Here is a 25,581-nt window from a genome sequence, read left to right on the forward strand (position 1 = left end):
CATTTATATAAACCGTTCCCAAAGCTAAATGATAGGGTCCATAAAATAAATCATTTTCAAAGCTAAGTGATTAGGTCCATTATATAAACCATTTCCAAATCTAATTGAATTGATCCATTATATAAACCATTCAAAGCTTAGTAATATGGTCCATTGTATAAAACATTTCCAAATGCTAAGTGATATGGTCCACTAATATAAAACATTTCCAATGCTAAGTAATATGGTTCGTTAACAAAAACGGTTCCAAAGCTTAGTGATACGATCCATTATATAAACCATTTCCAAAGCTAAGTGATATGGTGCATTATATAAACCTTTCCAAAGCTAAGTGATTCGGTCCATTATATAAACCATTTTCAAAGCTAAGTTATATGGTCCATTATATAAACCGTTCCCAAAGCCAAGTGATATGGTCCATTTTATAAACCATTTCCAAAGCTAAGTGATATGGTCCATTATACAAATCATTTCCAAAGCTTAGTAGTATGGCCCATTATATAAACCGTTCCCAAAGCTAAGTAATATGGTCCATTATATAAACCGTTCCAAAAGTTAAGTAATATGGTTCATTATATAAACCATTTCCAAAGCTAAGTGATATGGTCCATTATATAAACCATTTTCAAAGCTAAGTTATATGGGCCTTTATTTAAACCTTTCCCAAAGCTGAGTAATATGGTTCGTTATTCATGTATAAACACTTTTCCAAAGCTAAGTGATATGGTCCATTATATAAACCATTTCCAAAGCTAATTGATATGGTCCATTATAAAACCCGTTTGTGGAGAGGATAATAAAGCCATGCAATTTTAGTAAGCCAAGTGTTTAACAAAATTTACGGTCGAAAAAGACACCATTATGTATGCCTTCAATCTTTGCAGTGGCGCAACTTCTAAAGTCTTCAAATGTACTCACAACGGAACAGGTCAACCATGGGCAGTAAAGATCATCAAGAAAAAGGTAGCATGATTTTTCAGTAAAATATAATGCAGTAAATGTGCAATAAAATTAATATTGTTTCGTAAAACGTTTTGTAAATTCGAACCACATTGAATATAATGAATGTAAAGCATTAAAAATTATTTGTGATGTTTATGCAAGTTTCAAATGCAAGGTTGTGCTCTGGCAAACAGTGATAACGCAGTTACTTAACACAAAGCTCAATATTATGAAACGAAAGAAAAAAGGGTACACTTACACAGTTCATTACTTTATACTAATAAGAAATTATACTTTATTCAAATCGTTCTCGTAATTTCAATTATAATGAAATGTTTACAGATAACCTCTAATTTTTGTTAACATGTACATCATAATTAGTCATTCATGTTAAAGTTATTATCGGGTAAGATCAGCTGCAAAGATATATATAAACTTGACATAAATTGTAAATTCATACCATATTAAATTTCATATACAAAATGATTGATGTGTTGAACCAAGGTTGACAGAAAAGTTGAACGCACAGAAATAGGAATTCTTCTGAAAATCACACATGAAAATGTGGTAAGTGGTCAGGATGTTCATATATGCATATATCTATATATACATATAATTTATATATATATATATATATATATATATATATATATATATATATATATATATATATATATATATATATATATATATATATATATATATCATTAACTGTAATATAACAACAGTATTCAATATAAAACGATTGAGATAGTCGAATACAGTTTTCTTTTCATTGATGTTTTGTTTAACATTTTATTGAAACAACGTATTTTTAAATAAAACATGTATTAATTTACTTTTGTTTTGTCTGGCTAGATAATACAAGTTTTCATCATTTGCTCAATACCACTGAAGTCTTTCATTCACAGATGGTTATAGGACTTTATTTTTGAAAGAAACACAAGTTGAATAATCTTTATTTAATTAATTGTATCATAATTTGCCTTTATTACTAAATACAAGTACTCAATTAGGCATTAAAATGTTGTGAAGTGTAGTTTAAATGTCCTTGATTAACATGCTAAACATACATACATAAAATTATATTCAGATTCGACTGAAGGAAATTTATGAGACGCCTTCTCAGATACTGCTTGTTTTAGATTTGGTTACTGGAGGGGAGTTATTTGAAAGGTATTAAATGGTATATGTCAGCATCCTTTGCTAAAAAATCCTACCGATTGCTATTACGTAGATAATACTTACTTACTAAGCCTGCATGAGTTAAATGGGCTAATTAACATTGAAAAACGAAAAGGCTTTTAAATAGGATTACAAATTCTACATACACTTGTCACGAATCATGTATTAACTATTGACGTTTTTGCGATCCATGCTCTAGGATCGTGAACAAGGGACATTACTGCGAGAAGGACGCTGCATTTGCTGTGAAAGAAATGCTTGGGGGAGTCCAGGTAAAAATGGTCCCAGGATCTACCTTCCATGTTGCTAAAGATTTTCTTTCGAAGCAAATTTAAAGCAAATCAAATGTCTTTATAGGAAAAAATACACTGTTTCTTAGCCTAAAATCGAGTGCCGATTGTCCGGGTTTGCAATTGAGTCGGGTGCCAATTGTCCTGGTCGACAAACTTACGCGGTGCCGATTGTCCGTGATTGTAAACAAAACGCAGTGTGCTTATTGTCCGGTTGCAGTTTGTCCGGATACCTTCTTCGCATTTTCTTGCTAGCGAACTAAATCCGTGTTTTTGCACTTCATGACCATGTTTATTGCTTAGTGCTTATTTTAAATAACTGAAATATATCTTCTTATTTGTTCTTTAGCATTTCAAACTGTTGTTATTTAATAATTACTTTTTTCAGTATCTCCATGAAAACGGGATTATTCATAGAGACCTTAAGGTAAAGTTTTGTGACATTGAACACATCCATTCTTAACTAAAAGCATTCAATAAGAGTTTTTATTACAAACGCTAAGCTAAACACTTTCAGATTACGTTTAAATATCGAAGAAACATGTATATTTGCAGAATAGACCTATTTTTTGTTTTTATTCCTTTTATTATTACATGATAATTATGTGTACATTTTATATTTATTTTATAGCCCGAAAATTTACTGTACGAAAGCTCAGCAGCAGATGCCAAATTAAAAATAGGCAAGCATTATTTTAATATACGGAATATTTTGAATCGTTTACTGATAAATTTTACTGGTGTTGTTTACTATTAGATCTACATTGCAATGCGTATCTTTTCTCGTTTATGCATTATTCCACCCCTTTTTTTATTTGTAAATACATATATATTGATAGTTTTGCGGATTTTTTAAACTTTCTAAAAGAAACAAATAAATGCATGCTCATTTTCATTTTAGCTGATTTTGGTTTATCAAAGATAATTGAAGAGCAGGTTAAGGCCAACACAGTGTGTTGCACGCCAGGCTACTGCGGTAAGAGATTGCTGTATTCTGAGTGTCACCATAAGTGGACTCATTCTGTAGTAATGATATCGATTATGCTTGTGGGAATAGGAAAATCGTATTTGTAAACTTGATGTTACATTTACAAATTATGATTGTCAACCTTGTTTAGCCTTTCTGTAGTTTTAATTAATTCTGATTGTTTTACTTGTTGGTCCCTTTCTTTGGTAATAGTATGGATGGTGTCTGCTAAAAAGAAAAGCCAATCGGAAGCTTGATGTTTAACGGTACTTGCTTAATGCTTATTGTCAACTTCGGAGTGCCCTTTCTGTAGTTATGGTATGAATTTTTCCTGCTGTAATAAATGAACTCTATTTGTACACTTGTTCAATCGCTAGGTTCTTATTTTCGCGCTCAAGCGACATGATAGTTTCATGTCTATGTACTTTTTATCGATGCACAGACCCTAATAAAAGTATTTATGCTAGTTGATCCCCTGCTATTACCTTAAAGATATATGCTTTCTTTGCTGAACATGTTGTTTCTGTTTCAATTAAAGCCCCTGAAGTTGTGACGGGCCGGCTGTACAGCACACAGGTTGACTTGTGGAGCATTGGTGTCATTGCATACATTCTGTAAGTGGAAAGGGACTTGCTTGCTCTGGGGTCATTGCATACAGTATGTTTGTGATAAGGTGATAAGAAACTGGTGAACATAGAAAAGATCACAAACCTGTGTTTCATACCCCTTACATGTTAACTATTCCCACTTAGAAGCAAAGTGAAAATGGTTATGTGCAAATAGCATAAAACCAGAGTAACTCGCAGTCTGTTCAGGTGTTATGCTGTTTGCTGCTCGTCAGTATCTAAGAGCTGGAAATAAAGCCTTTAAAACCACAGGTGGTTAGCGTGTGGCTATGATATTAATTAGTAAAACATCATTTTGAATGAAAAGTAATCAAATTATAACGAAAAATCAACTTCTCTGACAAAAAAAATTTCTATATATATTTATAACAAGGTATTCAACTCAAAATCACCCGAAAACAGCGTGCAACGCTTTGAACATCCATAACTTCATCAATTGTGCAGCGATTTCAACGCAGAAATGATTTTCCTTTCTGGAAATGTACATTTCTTGTAATATTTTTACAAATGCTGGGTCAAATTTTCAGAAATAACACGATAGAAACTCGCGTGACCTACTCGTCAACAATCAGACCTGATTAATGAAAGAAATCTCCTTGAGTAAAAACGCACCTTCGCTTTGACCAATGAAATCACTCGTGTGTTTAAAATGTCAGCCAGTTGAAATGTATTTAAACAAAGATTCAAACGGCGCTGGAAAGTTAGTTTTGATGCATAATGTAACGGCAAGAACGGTTAGAATTTTTTTATACGTTAAATTGAATAATGGTACCTAGGTCCGTGAACTTTGCAGGGAAAACTCCCTTTACTCCGTGAAGATTTCAGTCTTCGATCGGGTCTGATCGATGACTAGTAGGTCACGCGATTATTTCATCATTAAAAATGCCCGCATGCAGATAAATATTAGGATTGCATTTCAGAGCAGTGGGACTATGGTCAAGGTCAATGTCTGTGTAACTTAGAAAAACGGTGTTCGCTGAATAATTTGCTAAATGCAGACCTAGCTTGAGATTTCATAATTATTTAGTTATATTTGTGATATCTTCAATATTTTTTCATGTTTATATAGAAACAATAATAATTGATTTTAGTGCACGATTAAATTGCAGATAAAATTAATGAATACATGTAACTACCAAACAAATAAGGCAGACACTAAACCCCGATGACTCAATGTCAGATAACGCCCAATTGAGTTTCTGTGTTACTTAATTAAGAGATTATTTAGGTCGTACTTTTGGTGTACACATACCTTTTGTTTAATATTGTGATTGTATTGTTTGTTAGAAAAACTATAATTATACCAAATTATCTTAAATGGAATATTAAAACATTGCTTGAAATCATTTGCACTCCGATTTTTAATTGGGTTCCATTTCTTAAAAAATAAATGTTTGCCTAGGTTATTATGTAATGTTAATCTACTAAATTTAAATTATTGTATGTCGTAGACTTAGTTTGTTCTCAGCTTTTAAATCTATAATTTGAACTCTACCTCACAGGGTAAATATTATGCTTTCTTATTTATAAACGGTAATTTCAATTTAAGCTTTTGACTATTTTAAGCCCAGTTCCATTAAAAAATAACTATAGATATCGCGTCCAATGGACAGATGAAAGTGCAAACAATAGATAAAATAAGAAAGCTGTGGTTCTTATTTATCGTTAAGTTTGTCTTCATGGGATAGCTAAAGTGATACTTTTGGAAACGTATGTATATTCTATTTAACGAAGCGTTCACAGTTAATATTCTCTTTGCACCAAAAGATTTATAAAATCAACTGTATTGACTTCGGCATAAAACTGGCGATTTCAGACCAAGTACTTTAGTCTGCATTTACAAAACTAAACTAAACGTTTGATACAGCATGCGTAGAGACATGTATCTGTGGATATTATGTGGGGTTTGTAATGATCACTCTTTCTAAAATAAAAAGATGGTTACCACTAAATAACTTGAGTTTCGATGGAGATATTTACCTGTATATGTGCATACATGTATCTTAAATGCAGACATAGTGTGATATTCCATGGTACTATTTTGATTAAGGTTTGGGTCACTGTTTCTTAAATAGAAAACCGGTTTATTCCCCTTTTCATTAGGTGATTGACATGATAATATTTGGGATCAGTCATATAAAGGGCAAGGCCACTGTTACTAAAACAGAACTAAGAAAAGTGTGATGTTTAAGCTGCAGTTGGGATGGGGACATTGTTAAGAGAGTGTGTGTAGACAGAGGTTTTTAATTTAATTAAAGTAAGCTAATTGTTTAAGTCTTAAAATCCTGATTTTGTGGTATTGCCATGTTTCTTTTTAAAATACTTTTTTCATGTTTCTCGATTCTGAAATAAGCACATTTTTGACTCTTAATATAATAGCTACTTTAAGTTATACTTCTGCGACAAGCGACTATCAACTTTTTGTTTGCAAAGACAAACTTTAATGCTTTCGTTCCGCTGCCACGTTCTTAATCGATTTTTAACATATAGTGCATTTTAATATTTAAACTAGGTTGTGTGGTTACGAGCCCTTCAACCATGACAGTGAACAACAAATGTACAAGAAGATTGTAAAAGGAGATTATGAGTTTAATTCAACGTACTGGGACAAAAACACAATAAATTCTAAGGTGAGGAAATTGCGTTTTAAAGTGAAACCGGTTAATTGTAATATGTATCCAAGCAATCAATATTTAATACATTTCATTTGTGTTGAGTGTATTGAAAATTAATTACTTTGTCTCTAAATTCTGTATTCTGAAATTAGAATTTTGCGAATTATTAGAATTTTGCATTCGAAAAATTGTGGTCGATGTTCAGAATATGATCGATTTAAGTTTATTCCTAAAATTCATTAAATGGAAAGAAAGCAGTGCCTTGCAATCTTTTCTCATCATACTTTTATGACAACGGCATCTTTATGAAAGTGGCAAATAGTGAACGTACTGTCCTTTTTAAGCTATATGTGTGTGTCCATAATGGTTTCCATAACCCAAAAGGATACTTATTTTCAAAATTGCCAAAATTCAATAATATATGTGTAAGGAAACTACGTATTTGTATTGAATTATTTTGCAAAATATAAAAAATACATAGTTTTACATATTAATATGAGGATGATTTTATACTAGTTTTTTTTAATAATATCAACTTTGGAGATGTATAAAAATAAATTATATCAATTTCTAAGAAAAAATTCATATTTACAAATATTTGAAAAAAAAACTAATACAAAGTAGCAATCAGTTTTGGTTCACTTGTCATGTCATGTTTCTTACTTGATATTTAAGTTTAAAACATATATTTACTTTTTTGTCAAGCACTTTCACTCAGTGATAACATTGTCAAACACTAACACTGTTGTGCTGTATTTTTATAATTCCCAGCCAAATTACCCATTATTGCCTTTACCTTTTCTAAGAAATCGTTCATCCATCACCAACCGGGACCTCGTACGTTTGTCAAACAAAGATTCTACTTTATTTAATGACATATTGTTAAACACTTTGGTACGTCATATCATTATTTTCAGGGTTCCACTTGTTCTTATGGGTTATTGACATAAATAGCTAAATAAATGTTTGGCCGAATGTGCTCTTTTAATGAAATTGGCAAACAGAAGAGTAAGCTCAGCTTAGAACAAATTCTTAAACATGATATATACAGAAATCACTCAAAACACATACACATGTAAACACAATGTTCACTTCACTTAAGGACCTGATAAGCAGGCTGCTGAAGGTGAATGACAAGGAGCGACTGACGGCAGAGGAGGCGCTGCGCCACCCGTGGGTCCGTGGCATCGCAGCGTCCGGTGAACACATGGAGGGTGCACAGATCAACATCAAGAAGTTCAACGCTAAGAGGAAAATGAAGGTACTATTCCGTATTCACAAACTTAGCGCCTTTAAGAAGCTCATTGCGAACCATGTGCACTGTGAGTTCTCTTTGCAAAATGTATAAGTGTAGTATTTATTGATCATGAAGCAAATAAAAAGTACACTTTTATTATAACAAGAATAGATTGTAAACAAAAACACAGTAAGTATATGCTTTTAGAGCTTTAATCATTTCAATTTATGGTTTAAATTAACATTTAATTTTGCATATCACCGAGAGGTGTTTCAAAAATTCTTTTTATTGTGATGCTTGTTTTCTTTATCGCCGTTTCACTTGGAGGCTATGATGCTAATAATGGCCGTGTATAGTCAACAAATATATTTTAAAATTTATTGTGCATTTGGTTGTTTAGAATTGTGTCATGTTGGCAGTCTGAAGGTGATCAAGTGTTCGAGTGTGAACAGCTGATGGTAGCTGCCCTGGTGCAGTGAAGTTCTGAACAGAGACTTGACGATGGTTTTCATTTCTTCTAAACTGACTCTTTTCTCCGTTTGGTCTTGTTCCTCTACAAGCTTCACCATTCTCTCCGCATAATAATGTATTCTGCTTAAGGATATAAATCTGCAACACTTGAAGTTTGTAGCAGTTTGTAGTGTTGTCTTGAGGCGAGGCAGTTTGTTGGCAATTTGCGGCTTCTAGAACTGAAAAAAAAACACCTGTTATAAGTTATCTGGGCTATTTGGGTGTATTGGACTGGTTTTCTGCTGATGTTATTTGAATCATGCTTTTACCTCAGTTATGTACATGTAATTTGAGCCGTGGAGGCTTATTGGTATTTCCTCGCCTGAAACTATCCGTCTGGGCACTACACGTACCCTCTAGGCCCATATCGTCCGTCTGGGCACTGCACGTACCCGTTAGGTCCTTTTCGTCCGTCTAGGCACTGCACGTACTCTCTAGGTCCTTTTCGTCCGGCTAGGCACTGCACGTACTCTCTAGGTCCTTATCGTCCGTCTGGACACTGCACGTACCCTCTAGGTCCTTATCGTCCGTCTTGGCACATAACGTACTCTCTAGGTCCTTATCGTCCGTCTGGGCACGGCACGTATCCTCTAGGTCCTTAGCGTCCGTCTGGGCACTGCACGTACCCTTCAGGTCCTTATCGTCCGTCTTGGCACTGCACGTACCCTGTAGGTGCTTTTCGTCCGTCTAGGCACTGCACGTACTCTCTATGTCCTTATCGTCCGTTTAGGCACTGCACGTACCATTTAGGTCCTTATCGTCCGTGTAGGCACTGCACGTTCTCTCTAGGTCCTTATCGTCCGTCTGGGCACTGCACGTACCCTTTTGGTCCTTATCGTCTGTCTTTGCACTGCACGTACCCTTTAAGTCCTTATCGTCCGTCTGGGCACTGCACGTACCCGTTAGGTCCTTTTCGTCCATCTGGGCACTGCACGTACCCTTTAGGTCCTTTTCGACCGTCTAGGCACTGCACGTTCTCTCTAGGTCCTTTTTGTCCGTCTAGGCACTGCACGTACTCTCTAGGTCCCTATCGTCCGTCTGGGCACTGCACGTACCATGTACGTCCTTATCGTCCGTTTATGCACTGCACGTTCTCTCTAGGTTCCTGACACTGACCGTCTGGGCACTGCACGTACCCTTTTGGTCCTGAACTCTGTACCGTCATTGTCTTATACGCATCTGTAAATGCCCTTGATTCCTTGGAGGAACTTTAATTTATTGACCAGCGTCAGGATTTCTATGCTATTTTCTTTTCGGTGAGATCCAAGACTGCTGTGAATATGTCGGTATTTCTCGTGAGGGCAAATCGTAAGTTCGGTTCAATATATCTACCCGTCGGTAGCGGATCCTGATGCTTACTAGGCATTGCTTTGCTTTCTTAGACAAATATATAAAGTTTCAGTACCCATTTCAAGGGTTCAGGGGCATTTTCACAGATTTTGGCATTTTTTAACTTATTCATTAAATGCTTTATATTGATAAATGTAAACATTGGGTAGTAAAAGCTTCAGTAAAAAATCAAGAATAAAATTAAAAAAAGGAAAATAACATTGCCCGGAGCAGGTTTCGAACCAGTGACCCCTGGAGTCCTGCCAGAGTCCTGAAGTAAAAACGCTTTAGCCTACTGAGCTATTCCGCCGAGTACACATATGTGACGTATTTTATACCTTATATAAGCAATCTTCGTAGTTTCACAAAATTGAACGACAAAAACAGAACTCTCCAAATTATTCAATCGTTTCGCGTTGCAACGCTTTATAATTTTTAGGTTTTAAAATCGTCAAAAGATGCATATAATGGCTATATTAGACCATGGTAAATGTTCAGTATTACTATTTCCTCACACATATCATAACTAAAACGAAAATTTGCGAATCTGAAACAACTTTTTTCAATTTTGTCAATTTACCAAAGCGTGAAAAGATCCCTTTAATCCAAGCCTAATCAATCTGCTGTGCATCAAGTGATCCTTTGAGAACCTGCTCCTTCTGATCTGCTTCAATGCTTTGCATTCCCTTATTTCCTGTAATGGAGGAATGCATGTGGTCTGTTCCATATCTTGTATTGTATCAATATTTACATAATTATATTATTCATGTTTTCAATGCTTCTCCACTCTTTGAATTGAATTTGAATGAATCAAGATATGTGTTTTTAATTATGAATACAACATATACTTTGATTGCATAATGTTATCTGAAACAAATAGTTTAAAGGCTCTTAAAGTGATATTATGTGCATTTTTCACTGTTGAATTGAGCTGAAAGAATTAACGGGTCAAAGAGTTAGTTAAAATGTGGTAACTGACCAATTATCTACAACTCATCTTGCTTCCAGTTGTTTATAAAATTAATATATTATTTTCGATATTTTACATGACTGTACAATCCTCTTAACCAAAATGATCCGTAAAACAAAATAGTGGCTTTGTGTCGTATGAGCGAATCTGCACTAAAACAAAAGTTAGATTCATATCGTACATCGAATCATTTCTATCGGCGGTTTTCAAAACGAAAGTACGATTGATATTCAAATGCATTATTTTTCTCTTTCCGGGATATCGTTTTAGTATGTTGATGCTGCATTAACAAATATAAGTACATATGAAGTGAAAACACCAAAAATAAACAACGGTTGCGATAGACACCTATAAACATAGCATATACTGTTAGATACGCATAATATCACGTTAACATATAATGATAAACTTGTATTATGTTGGTGTTATCATCTGCGTCATCGTATGAGTTTGATAATCTTTGCTTTAATAACTTCAAATAATTCCGAAAAGCTGCAATGTTTGTGCATGCTTGTAACTTGTCAACTGTGTTTTTAAGGCCAATAAAATCTGCATCACAAAGTCGTTTGACTTGGCATTGCGTCAACACGTTTTGAAGTACCTATTGAATAATAAGTCTGGATTATATATACATTTCAGATGTATTCTTTATGATTTAATAGCACGCGTCATATATTCGCAATTATTTATTTTCAAATCTAGCTTAAGCAAGAATTTAAAAAGGTATGTTCATAATAGTTTAAACATGTTTAACATAAGCTCATATATCAGAGTATGTTTTTATTTAGCATGATTCGCAACAAAACAATAAAGACTGTGTGATGGTTTTGTTCAAGCATAAAACAACACTCAAACCAGCGTCTTAAAGTAGTATTTTTTTCTTCAATTCCAATTTAACATCGTTGCAAAAATACATGATGCGTGGAAAAAAATAATATATGTATGTATGTAGTTATATAAAAAAATAAATGCCGGATACTTTAATATATATTTATGTATTCTACAGATACATTCAGGGATGGACCAGAAAAACATGGATGTAGATGCACTGTTCACATCAGATTCAGAAAAGACGTTTCAGTATGACAGTAGTCTACCAAGTCTACCAGTCCCTTCCCTGCAACACACTCTTGACAGATATCTCGACTCAGGTTTGTACACAATATCAACACTTAAAATTATGTCACGGAATGTTTTTTATTTAGCTACTTCACTATTTACTCCAAATTGTAATTAAAAATATGTAGTTAAGTGTGTACATCTTAGTTATTTGAAAAATATGAAAAACTTAAAAAGAACACACAATTTGACGTAGTCAGAAGATCGGGAAAAGTACTAATGTATTTGAAAAGAAAATCCTTAGAGAAAAAAAGTATAAGTATGTATCCTTTTGCTATGCAAGGGTATACAAGATATTTTCTCCACAATGTGTGTTTAAGTGTTTTCATGTATAAAGTACAAATGTGTTAAGAGATTTGGGATTTCGTGGTTCACTATCATTTGCATTGTTACGTCAAAGCGTTTTGAGTAATAACATAACAGTGTAAAGGATTTCAACTATTCCCAATTAATAAGCACTGTTTTAAATAAAGTTCACTTGTTAAGAATAATTTTAGAATCTCATTTATATTTTTGACTGTCTCCAGTTCAAACCCAGGGAGATTTTGCATTTGTAATGAGGGTTAGCGTTCTTAAAGGGGCCTTTACACGTTTAAGTAAATTTACAAAATTAAAAAAGTGGTTTCAGATTCGCAAATTTTCGTTAAAGTTATGATATTTGTGATGAGAGAGTAAAACTTAACATTTACCATGCTCTAAAATAGCCATTATATGCATCATTTGAAGATTTAAAAAGCCTAAATTATAAAGCGTTGCAACACGAAACGATTGAATAATTTTGAGAGTTCTGTTGTTGTCGTTATATTTTGTGAAACTACGAGGATTGCTTATATAAAGTATAAAATACATGCCTCAATGTATGAGCACAGATGGCACGTGGGTAGACTTTTACTGCAGGACTCCAGGGGTCAGAGGTTCGAGCCCTGACGAGTTTTACTTTTTTCTTTTTATAATTTTATTCTTGTTTTTGTACTGGAGCTTTTTAGATCCAATGTGTACAATGTAAGCATTTAATGACAAACTTCAATACATGCCAAATTCTGTGAAAAAGCCCCTTAACATGCCATGTGTGATGCTTTAATTAGCATTTAAGAAATTATCATTTTAGTTCGACCACATATAACAGATTCAGAGTTCATGCAGACAGAAATCCTGGTGCAGCAGTTTGCTTCTGGTGTTGGAAAAGACCTTCATAAACAACTTGTGAAGCGGGCTAGCATCAACAGAAACTGGGCATGTTTATCTAGCATTGTTCTTTGTTTGAGAACTGTCATTGTTGTGTTGTGTGAAAAAAGTTACATGTGTATATTGAAGTATATTGAATAAATACCTCTGAAGTAAAGCGAGAACATAAGAGTTTACCGGGGTATTTCATGATATATACCTCAACAGTAAATTGGCAGAAAACGGTAGCGCTTATAATGGTTGTACGACAGTACATCAAGTATCCTTTCTTAGTAACAGAAAACGATATAACATAATATAAGATCTATTCTTCAAGGTCATTTTGTAAGAATGACCCTTTTTTAAGATATTGAGTTTACCACTTATCTGCCACACAAAGGTGCAACACAATTTTTCCACAAATACCATACGTTAATACTTTAATGATTATATTAAATCATTACAGTCTGATATTAAGTGTATTTATGATTATGTATAATGATAACATATATCCGACAAGGCTTACATGGATTTTCAACATTCAAGTTAATAAATATGTCATAGAGTAGGCCATATGTCCCATGTAGGTTCGATCATAAAAACCAAATTGCGACTTCAATGGGCAATGCCACATTAGGACAGGCTTAACAGCCCATAAAAAAATCTGCGTTCCAATATGCTTTTATTTGTCGCGATGAGTCCGTATATGCGTGTCAGCTATGAGCTTTACTCGAGATATGTTCCCATGTATTTGTATTGCCAATTTCTAATAGCCTGACATGCATGTCGTACGTGTTACAATAGAAAGCTCCCATGAACACCAAAAACGTTAATTACAGAGTTTCCAAGCAGAAAATGTCAATCTAACAAGCACATATGGTCGCATAAAAGTAATCTATACGGGCTCTAATAAATACTCTCATATCGCACACATTGAGTCATTATACGTAGGTCAAATATGAATTTTTAATGGACTGATATACTAGTTCTTATAGTTCCTTTATGGCATTGATGAATAACACCTCCTGAAATATATCCAGAAGTGTTTCAAACTATTTTATTGTAATGTCTGTGTTCGTGACAGTAATCGGAATAAGTCACACGAAAACATCCAATGTCCCAATACTTAAAAAATACTCTTAAGCATACACAATATAAAATTGACATAATCCACAGTTACGGAACAATCACATACAAAAGGTAGACGAAATCAACACAACTTAGGCCTCATTCGTTCATATTTTCACACAGCTGGAGCAATGGTGGCTTGACTTTACGTATCTGGACTTTAGACTCCCCATCAGCCCCTATATAAACTTTGCCGGACCCGGACCCTACATGCACCATTTCCTTCCGCCACGACCCGGAACCCAGGTGGAAAGAGCTGCCCTGATGTCACATTTTAGTCTGCGATTCTGGAGCCACCTTAGGAAGTAAGATAGTTGGGCCGTGCTCTGTGTGCATGTGTTGTCCAAGATTGGCCTGTCCAGTCATTGAATGACTCACATGAAATTTGCCTCAAATGTTTACGCTATTTAATCGATTTGAAGATGTGTCAGTCACGCCTATGCAAAATCGAAGTTTAAACTTCCATTGTCGTGTCCGTTCATTAGATCATACATCGTTTGATGTAAACAATCATAATGTCCTTTATACAATGTGAAAAATGGCACGAGTGCGTCGTGAGAGCTCAGGGTCAAGGTCGCATTTGTGACTTGTATTTTTGCAGTTGTTGTGGTATTTTTGTATGTGTTATTCTTGGGGATTTTTCTTCTTCTAGCTGTTGTTGTGATTAGTGTTGTTGCTCGTGATGAAGTTGTTCTTTATGTTGTTATTCGTGGTTTTTTGTTGGTCGTGGTGTTGTTGCTGTTGTAGTTCTCCCATTTTTGTGTTTTTTAATTTTAAGTGGATACAATGTGGTGTTGTTTGTTCATAAGATATTTGAGATTGAAGTATCTGATAAAAAATATTCAACATTCAGCGCTAAATGTTTTTTTTATTTCAATAATAACGAAATTACAAAAATGCAAGTAGGAGTGGCCATTATATGAGACATAACAGTACTTTTTCCCTAAGGTCATTGTATGGTTTGCTAATAGGGTTAACCATCAATATGTATCCCTAGTCTTATTCAGAAAGACACGCTCGTAGCAGCGGTATATTGAATATTTCTCCACGCTTTGTCTATGTGATATATTCCGTATATTGCTGTTTCTCGAGGACTATTCTATACGCATCATTTGTTTTTTGTAGGTTGCAGTTTTATTCACATATACTTTGCAGATCTGCTTGGAAAAGAAATACATATTAATATATTGATTTTTTTATAACAATAATTTTGAAAGGAACATAAATGTAAGTTTATTATTTATCTTAAACCTAAAATTTAATCAAGTTGGTCAGTAATAAACATTACAAGGCATAACATTTTAAAATTCAAATCTAACATTTGGTTATCTTGTTTACTCGTTCAATGATAAGTTATTTGTGCTTTTAATTCAAAATAAATATTATTCCGGGCATTTGTTTCTTAAGGGAGAGAGTCAAGCCAGACAAAGACAGCAGGGGACAGCATCTGACTATGGACCAGTTTCGTAGGCTGTTTAGTACCTGCAGAATACCTGCAGTGCAGAGGGATCATCTGGCGACATACTTCAAAACTGGTTTGTTCATTGCCTTCTAATGTTTATCTTGCTTGTGATTTCTGTTCAATTTAGCTGATCCCATTCTCTTTAATTCAAAATTAAAATTGTACGAAGTGTGTATTACTTCCTTACTCTTTGGACATGTTCTTGAATATGTTAAGTATGAATCTGTATATTATTTATATAATAAATAAGTACTTGTTGGGAAAGTTAAATATTTTTTTATTTTAGGACAACCCAATCATGTGTATCAGAAAATCAAACGATCACAAGACCCTGAAATGTTCAAACATTATTTGCCTTTATATTTATAAGGAATTAAAATATCAAGGTATTAACTAACACATGTTATTATGAATCGCTTAAAGTTTTCGCATAAGATTGTTAGCCGTGGCTCTCAGATGCTACTCTCTTGCATTTGTTTTTTCAAAAATTACAATTTCTGCAATATAATCTGTTGATTAATGTAAGTCTGAAAGGAAGGTACCCACTATTTCTTCATGTATTTATTCTTAAACGCCAGAATGTTTTTTTCTTACACAAAAGCATTCACACTCTTGGCATTTAGTCTAAAATTAATACCCAGATTCTGAAGGGAAGGCTCCCTCTAACATCGTGGTGCTGTGCCGTGGTCGGATATTCAACATGACTGTGATTGACGATAGCGGTGAGCCCCTAACAGCCCCTGAACTGCAGGCCCAGTTCCAGCGAGTCAGGGACCAGTGTGACCGGGAACCAGAGGGGCCGGGAATAGGAGCCCTTACTGGGGACAATAGGACCTCATGGGCTCAGGTAATAAATGATGAAATAACAATAGGTCCTCTGGAGCCCGGATGATTTATTATTAACTTTCCAATTTGTTAGGCCCAAAATGTTTGAAGTCCTATCGCTTCGTATGTCTTCACATATGTTAACATGTCCGTCCGTTTGTCAATGTGGATCCTGTGCTAAATAAGAAAGTACTGACGGATTACAACTGTACTTCGGTATCTCGAACTCGGTTGAGTCGATGTTTCGTTGAAGTCTAGGTGAAGATATTTTCCCGAGTGTCATCATTCTTATATCATAAAGAATGTATTTTTATAACAAAAATATCAGTAAAGTTTGCCACCTCAGTGACTTCATGCCGCCTTTGTAGGTGGACTCCTCAAGCAGAACCAAGCTTCCGAAGAGATGAGTCGCGTTCTGAGAAAACTGGGCATAATGCATGTGCGTAAAGTGTCGTCCCAGATTAGCCTGTGCAATCCGCACAGGCTAATCAGGGATGACACTTTCCGTTTTAACTGGATTTTCGGTAAGGAGGGACTTCCTTGAAACTAAAAATGTCAAAAAATCGGAAAGTGTCGTTCCTGATTAGCCTGTACGGACTGCACAGGCTAATCTCGGACGCCACTTTACGCACATGCATTATGCCCAGTTTTATCAGAACGAGGCTCATATGATTGCGTAGCGAGATTGCTTGCTCGATATCAAAACCTCTGCGTAGTAGCGTTGAAGTAGACATACATAAACCGTTTACGAACAAATGCTCCCCAAACATTTATTTTTGGGGGAGAATATAGTCGCCGCTTCATCTGTCCGTCCGTGTGTCCCTGTGTCCGTCCGTGCACAATTTTTGTCCGGGCTATTTCTCAGCAACTAATGACCGGAATTCAATGAAACTTTATGGGAAGCTTTACTACCAAGAGGAGATGTGCATATTATCAGCGGGTTTTGGTCGGATGATTTTTCACAGAGTTATGGCCCTTTAAAATTTTCCATTAACTGTACAAATAGTGCAATTCTTGTCCGGGCTATTTCTCAGCAACTAATGACCGGAATTTAATGACACTTAATGGGAAGCTTCACTACCAAGAGGAGATGTGCATATTATCAGCCGGTTCTGGTCGGATGATTTTTCACAGAGTTATGGCCCTTTGAAATTTTCCATTGTACATATAGTACAATTCTTGTCCGAGCTATTTTTCAGCAAATTATTACGGGAATTCAATGAAACTTTATGGGAAGCTTCACTGCCAACAAGAGCTGTGCATATTATCAGCCGGTTCTGGTCGGATGATTTTTCACAGAGTTAAGGCCCTTTGAAATTTTCCATTGTACATATAGTGCAATTCTTGTCCGAGCTATTTCTCAGCAACTTATCACGGGAATTCAATGAAACTTTATGGGAAGCTTCACTATCAACAGGAGATGTGCATATTATCAGCCGGTTTTGGTCGGATGATTTTTCACAGAGCTATGGCCCTTTAGAATTTTCCATTAACTGTACATATAGTGCAATTCTTGTCCGGGCTATTTCTCAGCAACTAATGACCGGAATTTAATGACACTTTATGGGAAGCTTCACGACCAAGAGGAGATGTGCATATTATCAGCCGGTTCTGGTCGGATGATTTTTCACAGAGTTATGGCCCTTTAAAATTTTCCATTGTACATATAGTGCAATTCTTGTCCGAGCTATTTTTCAGCAACTTAGTTCGGGAATTCAATGAAACTTTATGGGAAGCTTCACTGCCAACAAGAGCTGTGCATATTATCAGCCGGTTATGGTCGGATAATTTTTCACAGAGTTGAGGCCCTTTGAAATTTTCCATTGTACATGTAGTGCAATTCTTGTCCGAGCTATTTCTCAGCAACTTATCACGGGAATTCAATGAAACTTTATGGGAAGCTTCACTACCAACAGGAGATGTGCATATTATCAGCCGGTTATGGTCGGATGATTTTTCAGAGTTATGGCCCTTTGAATTTTTCTATAAACTGTACATATAGTGCAATTCTTGTCCGGGCTTTTTCTCCCCAACTCCTGACTGGACTTCAATGAAGCTTTATGGGAAGCTTAACTACCTTAAGGAGATGCGCATGTTATAAGTGGGTTCTGGTTAGATGATTTATTTAGAGAGTTATGGCCCTTTGAAATTTTTAAGTTGCTAAACCATCCATCGTGTTATTTTGTCCAAAGTTATGCCCCTCAATATGTTTCCTTTAATCTGAATATAAATTGCAATATTGTGACAAAAAAAACCTTTGGGAAGCATCACCCGTCTCCAACGGTTTCTTGTTTTTTTTTTTAGAAAGCGGTGTGTATTTTATGGCTTTTCTTTGTTTGAAGAGTTTGCACAAAATGGGCTACCATATTTTCATAATGTATACATATATAATCAGTTTGCAAGTAAACCATAAAGCCTAATTCACCACGGGAATAATATCCAGTTCGGATAAGTCGAACTATAGATATGTTTGAGTCTAAAAACCACTCCGTCTACTTCGAAACAACGAAGTTCGGACGTTCTTTGATAAAACTGGGTTTCTTTATAAAAAGCAATACGACCATGATAAATGACATTTGTTTATTTACCAGACACCAACCGTTGTGTATATGTTCACGGCGCAAAATACTGGTACTCTAAAAAACTTCATAAAACTCATAAACAAATATATGAAGTTCCATATTTTAGTATTCAAATGTTCATGACGTGTGCTGCTCATCACAATTGTATATATTAAATCAAATTATTCTATTTTTGGTTTGGTAATGTTCGGGCTACTCAGCTTTGCCCAGTACAGCTAATTAAAGAGATTCAATAAGGAACCTCTATTTCCATAGATACGGAGTCACCTGCAGTCCCTACACCCTGACAACTACAACAGGCTAGAGGCGATACAGAGCAGCATCATGTGCGTGGTCCTAGATGACAATTCACCAAAAGATGAGACAGAGGCAAGATTTTTTGATAATAATTCTAGATGTTGTAGTTTGGTTTTTATTTTAAATGTGAGAGAGCTGGATGATAAATATAATTCTTTGATGTGTATTTGGAAATTATTATTCTTGAGGTCCTTTAATATCTTAGGCTTCGTTATGTGATAGCCCACTCCTCCCTAATAATTCTACCATTCTTTCAAACGTTTAGAATCATCCTTAATTAAAGCTGCAATTTTCGGTAATTCATATTTTATTGAACGTATTTCGTGTTAACTGATGCCTTTGAATTTCTTGGAAGAAATCCAGTCGTGTATGGTGACCACCAACTTATCGGGTATGGTAATCACCAATCAAACTCACAAACACCGTGATTTGCATTGCGCCTGTGTTGTTGACACGAACAGCACGAGTATCGACCACCAAATTTTTTATTTATATGTCAATTGACAATTCATTTATTCAGTTTAATCCAATCAGTGTGAACATTACACTTTCCTCATACAGGATAAAATAAATATAATCTACACTTAACAAATTAATTTTAACCACTAGTATTTGTAATTATATACTTCCTTTGAACTAGTAATGCGTCTATTCATTTGAACTGTATCGCAGGTATGCCAGTTAGCGTTGGCGGGTGACTCCAGAAATCGTTGGTTTGACAAATCTCTGAGCCTAATTTACTTCAAAAATGGCCTGACTGCATCCAACTGCGATGTGAGTGCAAATTATTTACTCGTAAATAAATAACTTCATGTATAACTTTGTTTGTAAATATAGATAACGAAGATTGAAACCATTGTATCTTAGCACAACCTGTGCCGTTTTAGCTCACTTGAGCACATTGTGGCCATGGAGAGCTTTAAGTATACCGTGTTGTCCGGAGGTCCGTGTGTGCGTGCGTTTTCTTCTTACGACACCCCGCCGTGAATCTCTGGGCACATTCTAACAAAACTTCATAGGAATGATCCTTGGGTGACCCTCTTACTAAGTTGTTTAGATCATTGTGGTCCGTTGCACCAGAGCTAAAAAATGAACGGGTCGTTTTTTTTCATATATATGTTGTGTAGAATTGTAAAATTTTCCTCTGTATTGTTTATCAAATCATGCCCATGTGGTTGAAATTAAAAACTCCACAGGTGTCACGTGATATTTAAAGACTAACATAGCAAAATAACAAGACAAGGCTTATAAGTATAACAACATTCAGTGGACAACTGTTCAATTTATACCCCTTTGTCCAAAATGGACCAGTCCTGGATTTTATCTGGATGATTGTATCCCCTTTTTATCACCTTTATATGCATAATTTAGAAGACACGTCTAATTGTCTTGAAACATGAATTGTTTGGCTCATTGACTTGACGTTTCTAGGGTTTGGGGGAAAGTTGACAGTAATTCTAGGGAACATACGTGTTTGCATGTTGGGTTAAGAATAAGATAGGTAATAAACACTCATTGGTTATTTCAGTTGGTTGTTTTTATGATCACCATTTGTGCCTTGTTGGCAACCACTTTTAGTCAATTTTCATCAATATTTACCTTTGGGATACTAGCAGTCATATTTATACATGTAACCCAATCTGCATGAGCATTTGTAAGAATATTTGCCTTAAAGATACCTTGGCCGAATTTGAAAGTGTTATATTACGTTTCAAAGACGATGCCACTATGTAAGAAACTTGCTCAGAACATCTGTATGTTATCTCAGGTGAAATACAAATGGGTTCTGTCCCGTTTAAAAAACTTGGCCGCGAGGGGATGGCCGTGTTTACCTTTAAGGGCTATAGCGAAAACACGAAGTCAATATAGAAGTCACATTTTCGAACCTTCATGAATCGAAAATGGTTCCAGTCCGTTGAACAATTATGGTTCCAGTCCGTTGAACAATTATGGTTCCAGTCCGTTGAACAATTATGGTTCCAGTCCGTTGAACAATTATGGTTCCAGTCCGTTGAACAATTTAGCCGCCAGGGACAGGGGCAGTTTTCCTGAAATATCTTTCGAACACCATTTTGAACACTATTAAAAGATGTAAATTCTTTATTTTGTCGAAGCATAATGCTAAGTACATCTCAGCTATTAAAATCTCGCCCAGATCAAACAGGCCACCTGAAAATCATGACCACCAGGGATGTGGCTACATTCCTTATAAAGCAATAGTGCAATAGTGCAACCTTGCAAACCCGCTAAAACTCACTTTGTCTGCTGAGTCATCGTGAAACGTGAACAGAACATTTGTCAAATGGTATCTCGGTCGATTTCTACAGTAACATCAACTAACGAAAGCTTCTAAGAACAGTAAAGTTCATTTGTGTCTCATCTGAGGGATTTTTCGTCTTGTTAAGTATATAAGCATCAAACGTTGCATCATTTGAGATTTGATTTGTTTAACTAGTAGTGTAACCAATAGTGAATTATTATTTGTCTCTCGTACCTTTCAGCACACCCCTATGGATGCCATGGTGTTGGTGGTCTGTATATACTATGGAGACCTCCAGATTATGAAATGTAAAGGAAAGTGGCAGGTAGAGCCTCTTGAACGTTTCTGCATGGTCTGTTGGCAAATGCACCACAAGGCTATATAGAGTTAATTTGGATCGGGATAGGGTTGGAGCCCATATGTTAGTACGGACGATATTTCAGAATTTTTATTTCCCCTTCCTTGGGGCACATAAAAGTAGGAAGTTCCATCAATTGATTATTGGGTGTTTGAATTATCCGTCAGTCCAGATTTTGTCTCCGCTCTGTTACTGTTCATGCCTGACAGGAACCATGTTCTGCCATTCATTAATAATAATTTCTCACTGATATGGTTATTACTCCAGGGGTCAGTGGATCGAGCCCAATTGATGGTTACTTTTTTCTTTCTTTATTTTTATTCTTGTGTTTTATAATGGGGCTTTTTATATCAAATGTTTACATTTATAAATTTAAAGCATTTAATGACAAATGTCAATACATGCCAAAATCTGTGAAAATGTCCCTTTAAGTAAATTATTATAAGAAACAGCGTAATAATTTAAAGTACAACTGTTTATATTCCGTTTTGTTCAGGGTAGTCAGGAGATCCGTTCATTCGACTATCCGAAGGAACTGAAGTTCATCGTAGACGATCGCGTTACCCATGGAATAAGCAATGCCATTCAGGTCTACAGCAAGATTGTAAGAAAAGATTATTGAAAGAAATACATGGGTATTGCCAATCAATCGATTCAATGTCATGAAACAACTTTTTATATGTGAATCGTGAATTTTCCATACCGACTCAAGATCAAGGTCTAAAGTGGGAGCTTATAGTTGTGGGTATGCTTAATACCTAAACTTTTTTGAGGTTGTTCATGAAACAATGAATAAATCAGGTCAGTGAAACGATGCGGAGATGCTGACTCAAGGTCAAGGCCGAACTTCAAAGTCAAATGTTTCAGCCTCTTATTCCAGTCTTATACATATTAAATAAGCAAATTTACAAGCTTTATGATTGTCAGTATGATATATCATTAGTAGAATTTTTAAGCCATTTAGACATTATGCAGAAAGCATGAGTCAGTCACGCCGACTCAAGATCAATGTCGTTCTTCAAGGTCAAAAGTTTGAGCCTTTTTTAGTTCTGTATTTCCAATAACCTTTTATGAAACCTGGCTACAGTGATATTCTAGGCAGTGTATAGATGGCACACTGTTGACATTTGAATGTAGAACGTCTGAGCCTTCCTTTTTGTGTCTACTCAGTATATCATTTACCCCTTGAAAGTTCTTAATGAAATTTATATACAATGTAAATGTCATCGGGTGATTTTGAGGAGGCATGAATCCGTGACGCCTGATGAATATCACAATTAAAATCAATAGATTATTGTTTTGTGCATACTATATATCTCCTATGCAAATTGAAAGATTTTCAGAAAAAATAATGCCAAGAAGAAGATGTTCATATGTTTGGAGTGAATCGTGCATGCTCAAAATGAAGGGAATTATTCAAAGTCAAAAGAATATCTGCATGCTTTAAAGATGACTGTTGGGCTGCCTTTTTTTATTTTAAGTGCTGGCTGATTTCTAAATTCAGGATATTTACATAAGTCAAAATTTATATAAGTTGGGGAAGGGTCACACAAGCATCTCTTGTTTACAAACCCGAAAGCATTTTTATAAGACAGATAAATAACTAAATCTGTCTTCAATACTTGTTCTGTATTATATGTGTATACGTTTATCAATTATCAGTTAATATTACAGACGCTTGACCATAATTTTCATGCACGAATGTTATATTAGTGTATGTACTATTTAAAAAAAATCTCCACAATTGCACAAGCACAATAAGAGTTTGGCTGCAAGTCGGGGCGTGTATATTTTATACACATGCTTTTTTCGTTTCAGGCAAATAATCTTGAATGTTGTACCCTAACATTCACTTCGTACGGCAAGACTTTTCTGCGCTCCATGCAGCTTCACCCCGACACGCATGTCCAGTTAGCTATCCAGTACGCCTTCTTCAAACGACACGGGCGGTAATTGCATGCTTTTTGATAAAGGGTTTAAAGGGGGTCTTTTCACGCTTTGGTTAATGGACAAAATTGAAAAAAAAAATGTTTCAGATTCGCAAATTTTCCTTGAAGTTATGATATTTGTGAGGAAACATAAATACTGAACATTTGCCATGCTCTAAAATATCCATTATGTGCATCTTTTGACTATTTAAAAACCTGAAAATTATAAAGCGTTGCAACGCGAAACGATTGAATAATTTGGAGAATTCTGTTGTTGTCGTTGTATTTTTTGATACTACGTGGATTGCATATATCAGGTAAAAATGCATTAGATAGTTTAAGAGCGGATGGTCTAGTGGATAGAGCGGCAGACTTTTTCTCCATGGCTCCAAGGGTCAGTGGTTCGAATCCCGTTGAGGTTTACTTTTTTAACTTCTTTGATTATATTCTTGTTTGTTTACAAACTTCAAAACATGCCAAAATCTGTGAAAAGGCCCCTTTAAAGTATCACGCTCACCGATGCGTAGGCCACGAAAGCACTAGCCTCGGATATCAAGCATCGGAATGACAAGCCGTTTGTAATAACCGCAATAACGAACAGTTAGCTGTACATTATTTTAACTTGTCTACGAATAGACTTTTTTCGTCTTTTACCGTTAGAACACTGTTTAATCTATACTCTTACAAAGACGTCAAAACACCATGAAGCAGTTGCACGCTACTAAACAATTGTATCGATTACTGCAATTTACTTTTACAATCTAAGGTTCTGTCAATGGTTTGTAGCAGGATAAATAACACTATTTTCCATCTATGTGTATAGAAAACAAGTAACCTGCCGTTGTAAAAGACTACATGTATATAAATTATTGCTTATTCCTTGCAACTAAACTGAGGTGAACCACCCTCTTGACACGAGCAAGATGTGATTATAAATATCATCGACTGTTGAAGAGCAAAAACAAGCGACTTGTTCAGTAAATACATATACAATATGTTGATTGTATAGAGGAATTTCATTTTGAAAAAAGTGGTTGTTAAAGATATCGAGTTTGCTCTATTAATTGTTCATAGGCGCCTGCAACTTAAGTCAGAACGAATATGTCATATTATTTGTTCAACCATTGCAGTCTCAAACTGAACAATCACGTCTGACATTGTTTATCATTTACTTTCAGTCGTTGTCTTCTGAAGAATCTGTATATTTTGTCTAAGACGTAAACGAGTACAATGCTTCTTGGGCGAGGTACACTTATTGGGTTAAAGATCATATTCGAGCATACTTCATTTTGTACAGACGTTAACTCAGAATGCATCAGGAAATTGTAAAAGAACTTGCCGCACCTGTTAACCTTTAAGTAACAACGTGTTGCTTGCAATGCCTGTTTCAATCGCTGAACTGTCAAGGCCAACGCTCAAAATATGGGCACGAAACACTATTTACAAAATAAAACATCATTCAAAGGGATAATAACTTTACCAACAGGTTCGCAATGTTGAGAAGATATTCATGTTATGCGCAGAAACGATATTTCTTAAGATTTCTTATCTTTTTTTTTGTCCTGTATCAAAATGTCAAGTTCACTCTCATTTTATTCACTTGTCTCTTAACGGGATGTCTTTTGGTTTCACCATTGGCTCTTGAACTCATTTTCCCTCAAATCTTCATCAGTTTTGCACAGTTGTTCAATAATCAATCAAACAATATTGTGAAATGTAAAACACATCGGGCTAGAATTACCAGTTTTATTGCTCTTTTTTGTAAAAACAAGCCAAATTTGACGGTA

The 25,581-nt window shown here is 35.3% G+C and overlaps 1 protein-coding gene across 3 annotated transcripts in view; it reads left to right on the forward strand.

Annotated features, from left to right (window-relative positions):
• The window catches only part of LOC127855772 (peroxisomal carnitine O-octanoyltransferase-like), a 53,167-nt gene that overhangs the window by 7,654 nt on the left and 19,932 nt on the right, over positions 1 to 25,581 (forward strand). For all 3 annotated transcript variants that reach the window (XR_008037728.1, XM_052391575.1, XM_052391574.1), the window contains exons 2-21: positions 885 to 963; positions 1,447 to 1,509; positions 2,036 to 2,118; positions 2,327 to 2,399; positions 2,806 to 2,844; positions 3,049 to 3,100; positions 3,319 to 3,393; positions 3,923 to 3,998; positions 6,523 to 6,640; positions 7,728 to 7,886; positions 11,678 to 11,822; positions 12,899 to 13,023; positions 14,206 to 14,387; positions 15,490 to 15,617; positions 16,186 to 16,391; positions 19,207 to 19,320; positions 19,921 to 20,022; positions 21,750 to 21,833; positions 22,363 to 22,470; positions 23,685 to 23,815. Coding sequence is in view for 2 of the 3 variants with exons in the window: in XM_052391575.1 (XP_052247535.1) it covers positions 885 to 963; positions 1,447 to 1,509; positions 2,036 to 2,118; positions 2,327 to 2,399; positions 2,806 to 2,844; positions 3,049 to 3,100; positions 3,319 to 3,393; positions 3,923 to 3,998; positions 6,523 to 6,640; positions 7,728 to 7,886; positions 11,678 to 11,822; positions 12,899 to 13,023; positions 14,206 to 14,387; positions 15,490 to 15,617; positions 16,186 to 16,391; positions 19,207 to 19,320; positions 19,921 to 20,022; positions 21,750 to 21,833; positions 22,363 to 22,470; positions 23,685 to 23,815 (2,142 nt within the window). In the remaining variant the exon portion in view is untranslated. The remainder of the gene's footprint in view (positions 1 to 884; positions 964 to 1,446; positions 1,510 to 2,035; positions 2,119 to 2,326; positions 2,400 to 2,805; positions 2,845 to 3,048; positions 3,101 to 3,318; positions 3,394 to 3,922; positions 3,999 to 6,522; positions 6,641 to 7,727; positions 7,887 to 11,677; positions 11,823 to 12,898; positions 13,024 to 14,205; positions 14,388 to 15,489; positions 15,618 to 16,185; positions 16,392 to 19,206; positions 19,321 to 19,920; positions 20,023 to 21,749; positions 21,834 to 22,362; positions 22,471 to 23,684; positions 23,816 to 25,581) is intronic.

This window comes from Dreissena polymorpha, chromosome 13, assembly GCF_020536995.1.
Source record: "Dreissena polymorpha isolate Duluth1 chromosome 13, UMN_Dpol_1.0, whole genome shotgun sequence".
Lineage (NCBI taxonomy): Eukaryota > Metazoa > Mollusca > Bivalvia > Myida > Dreissenidae > Dreissena > Dreissena polymorpha.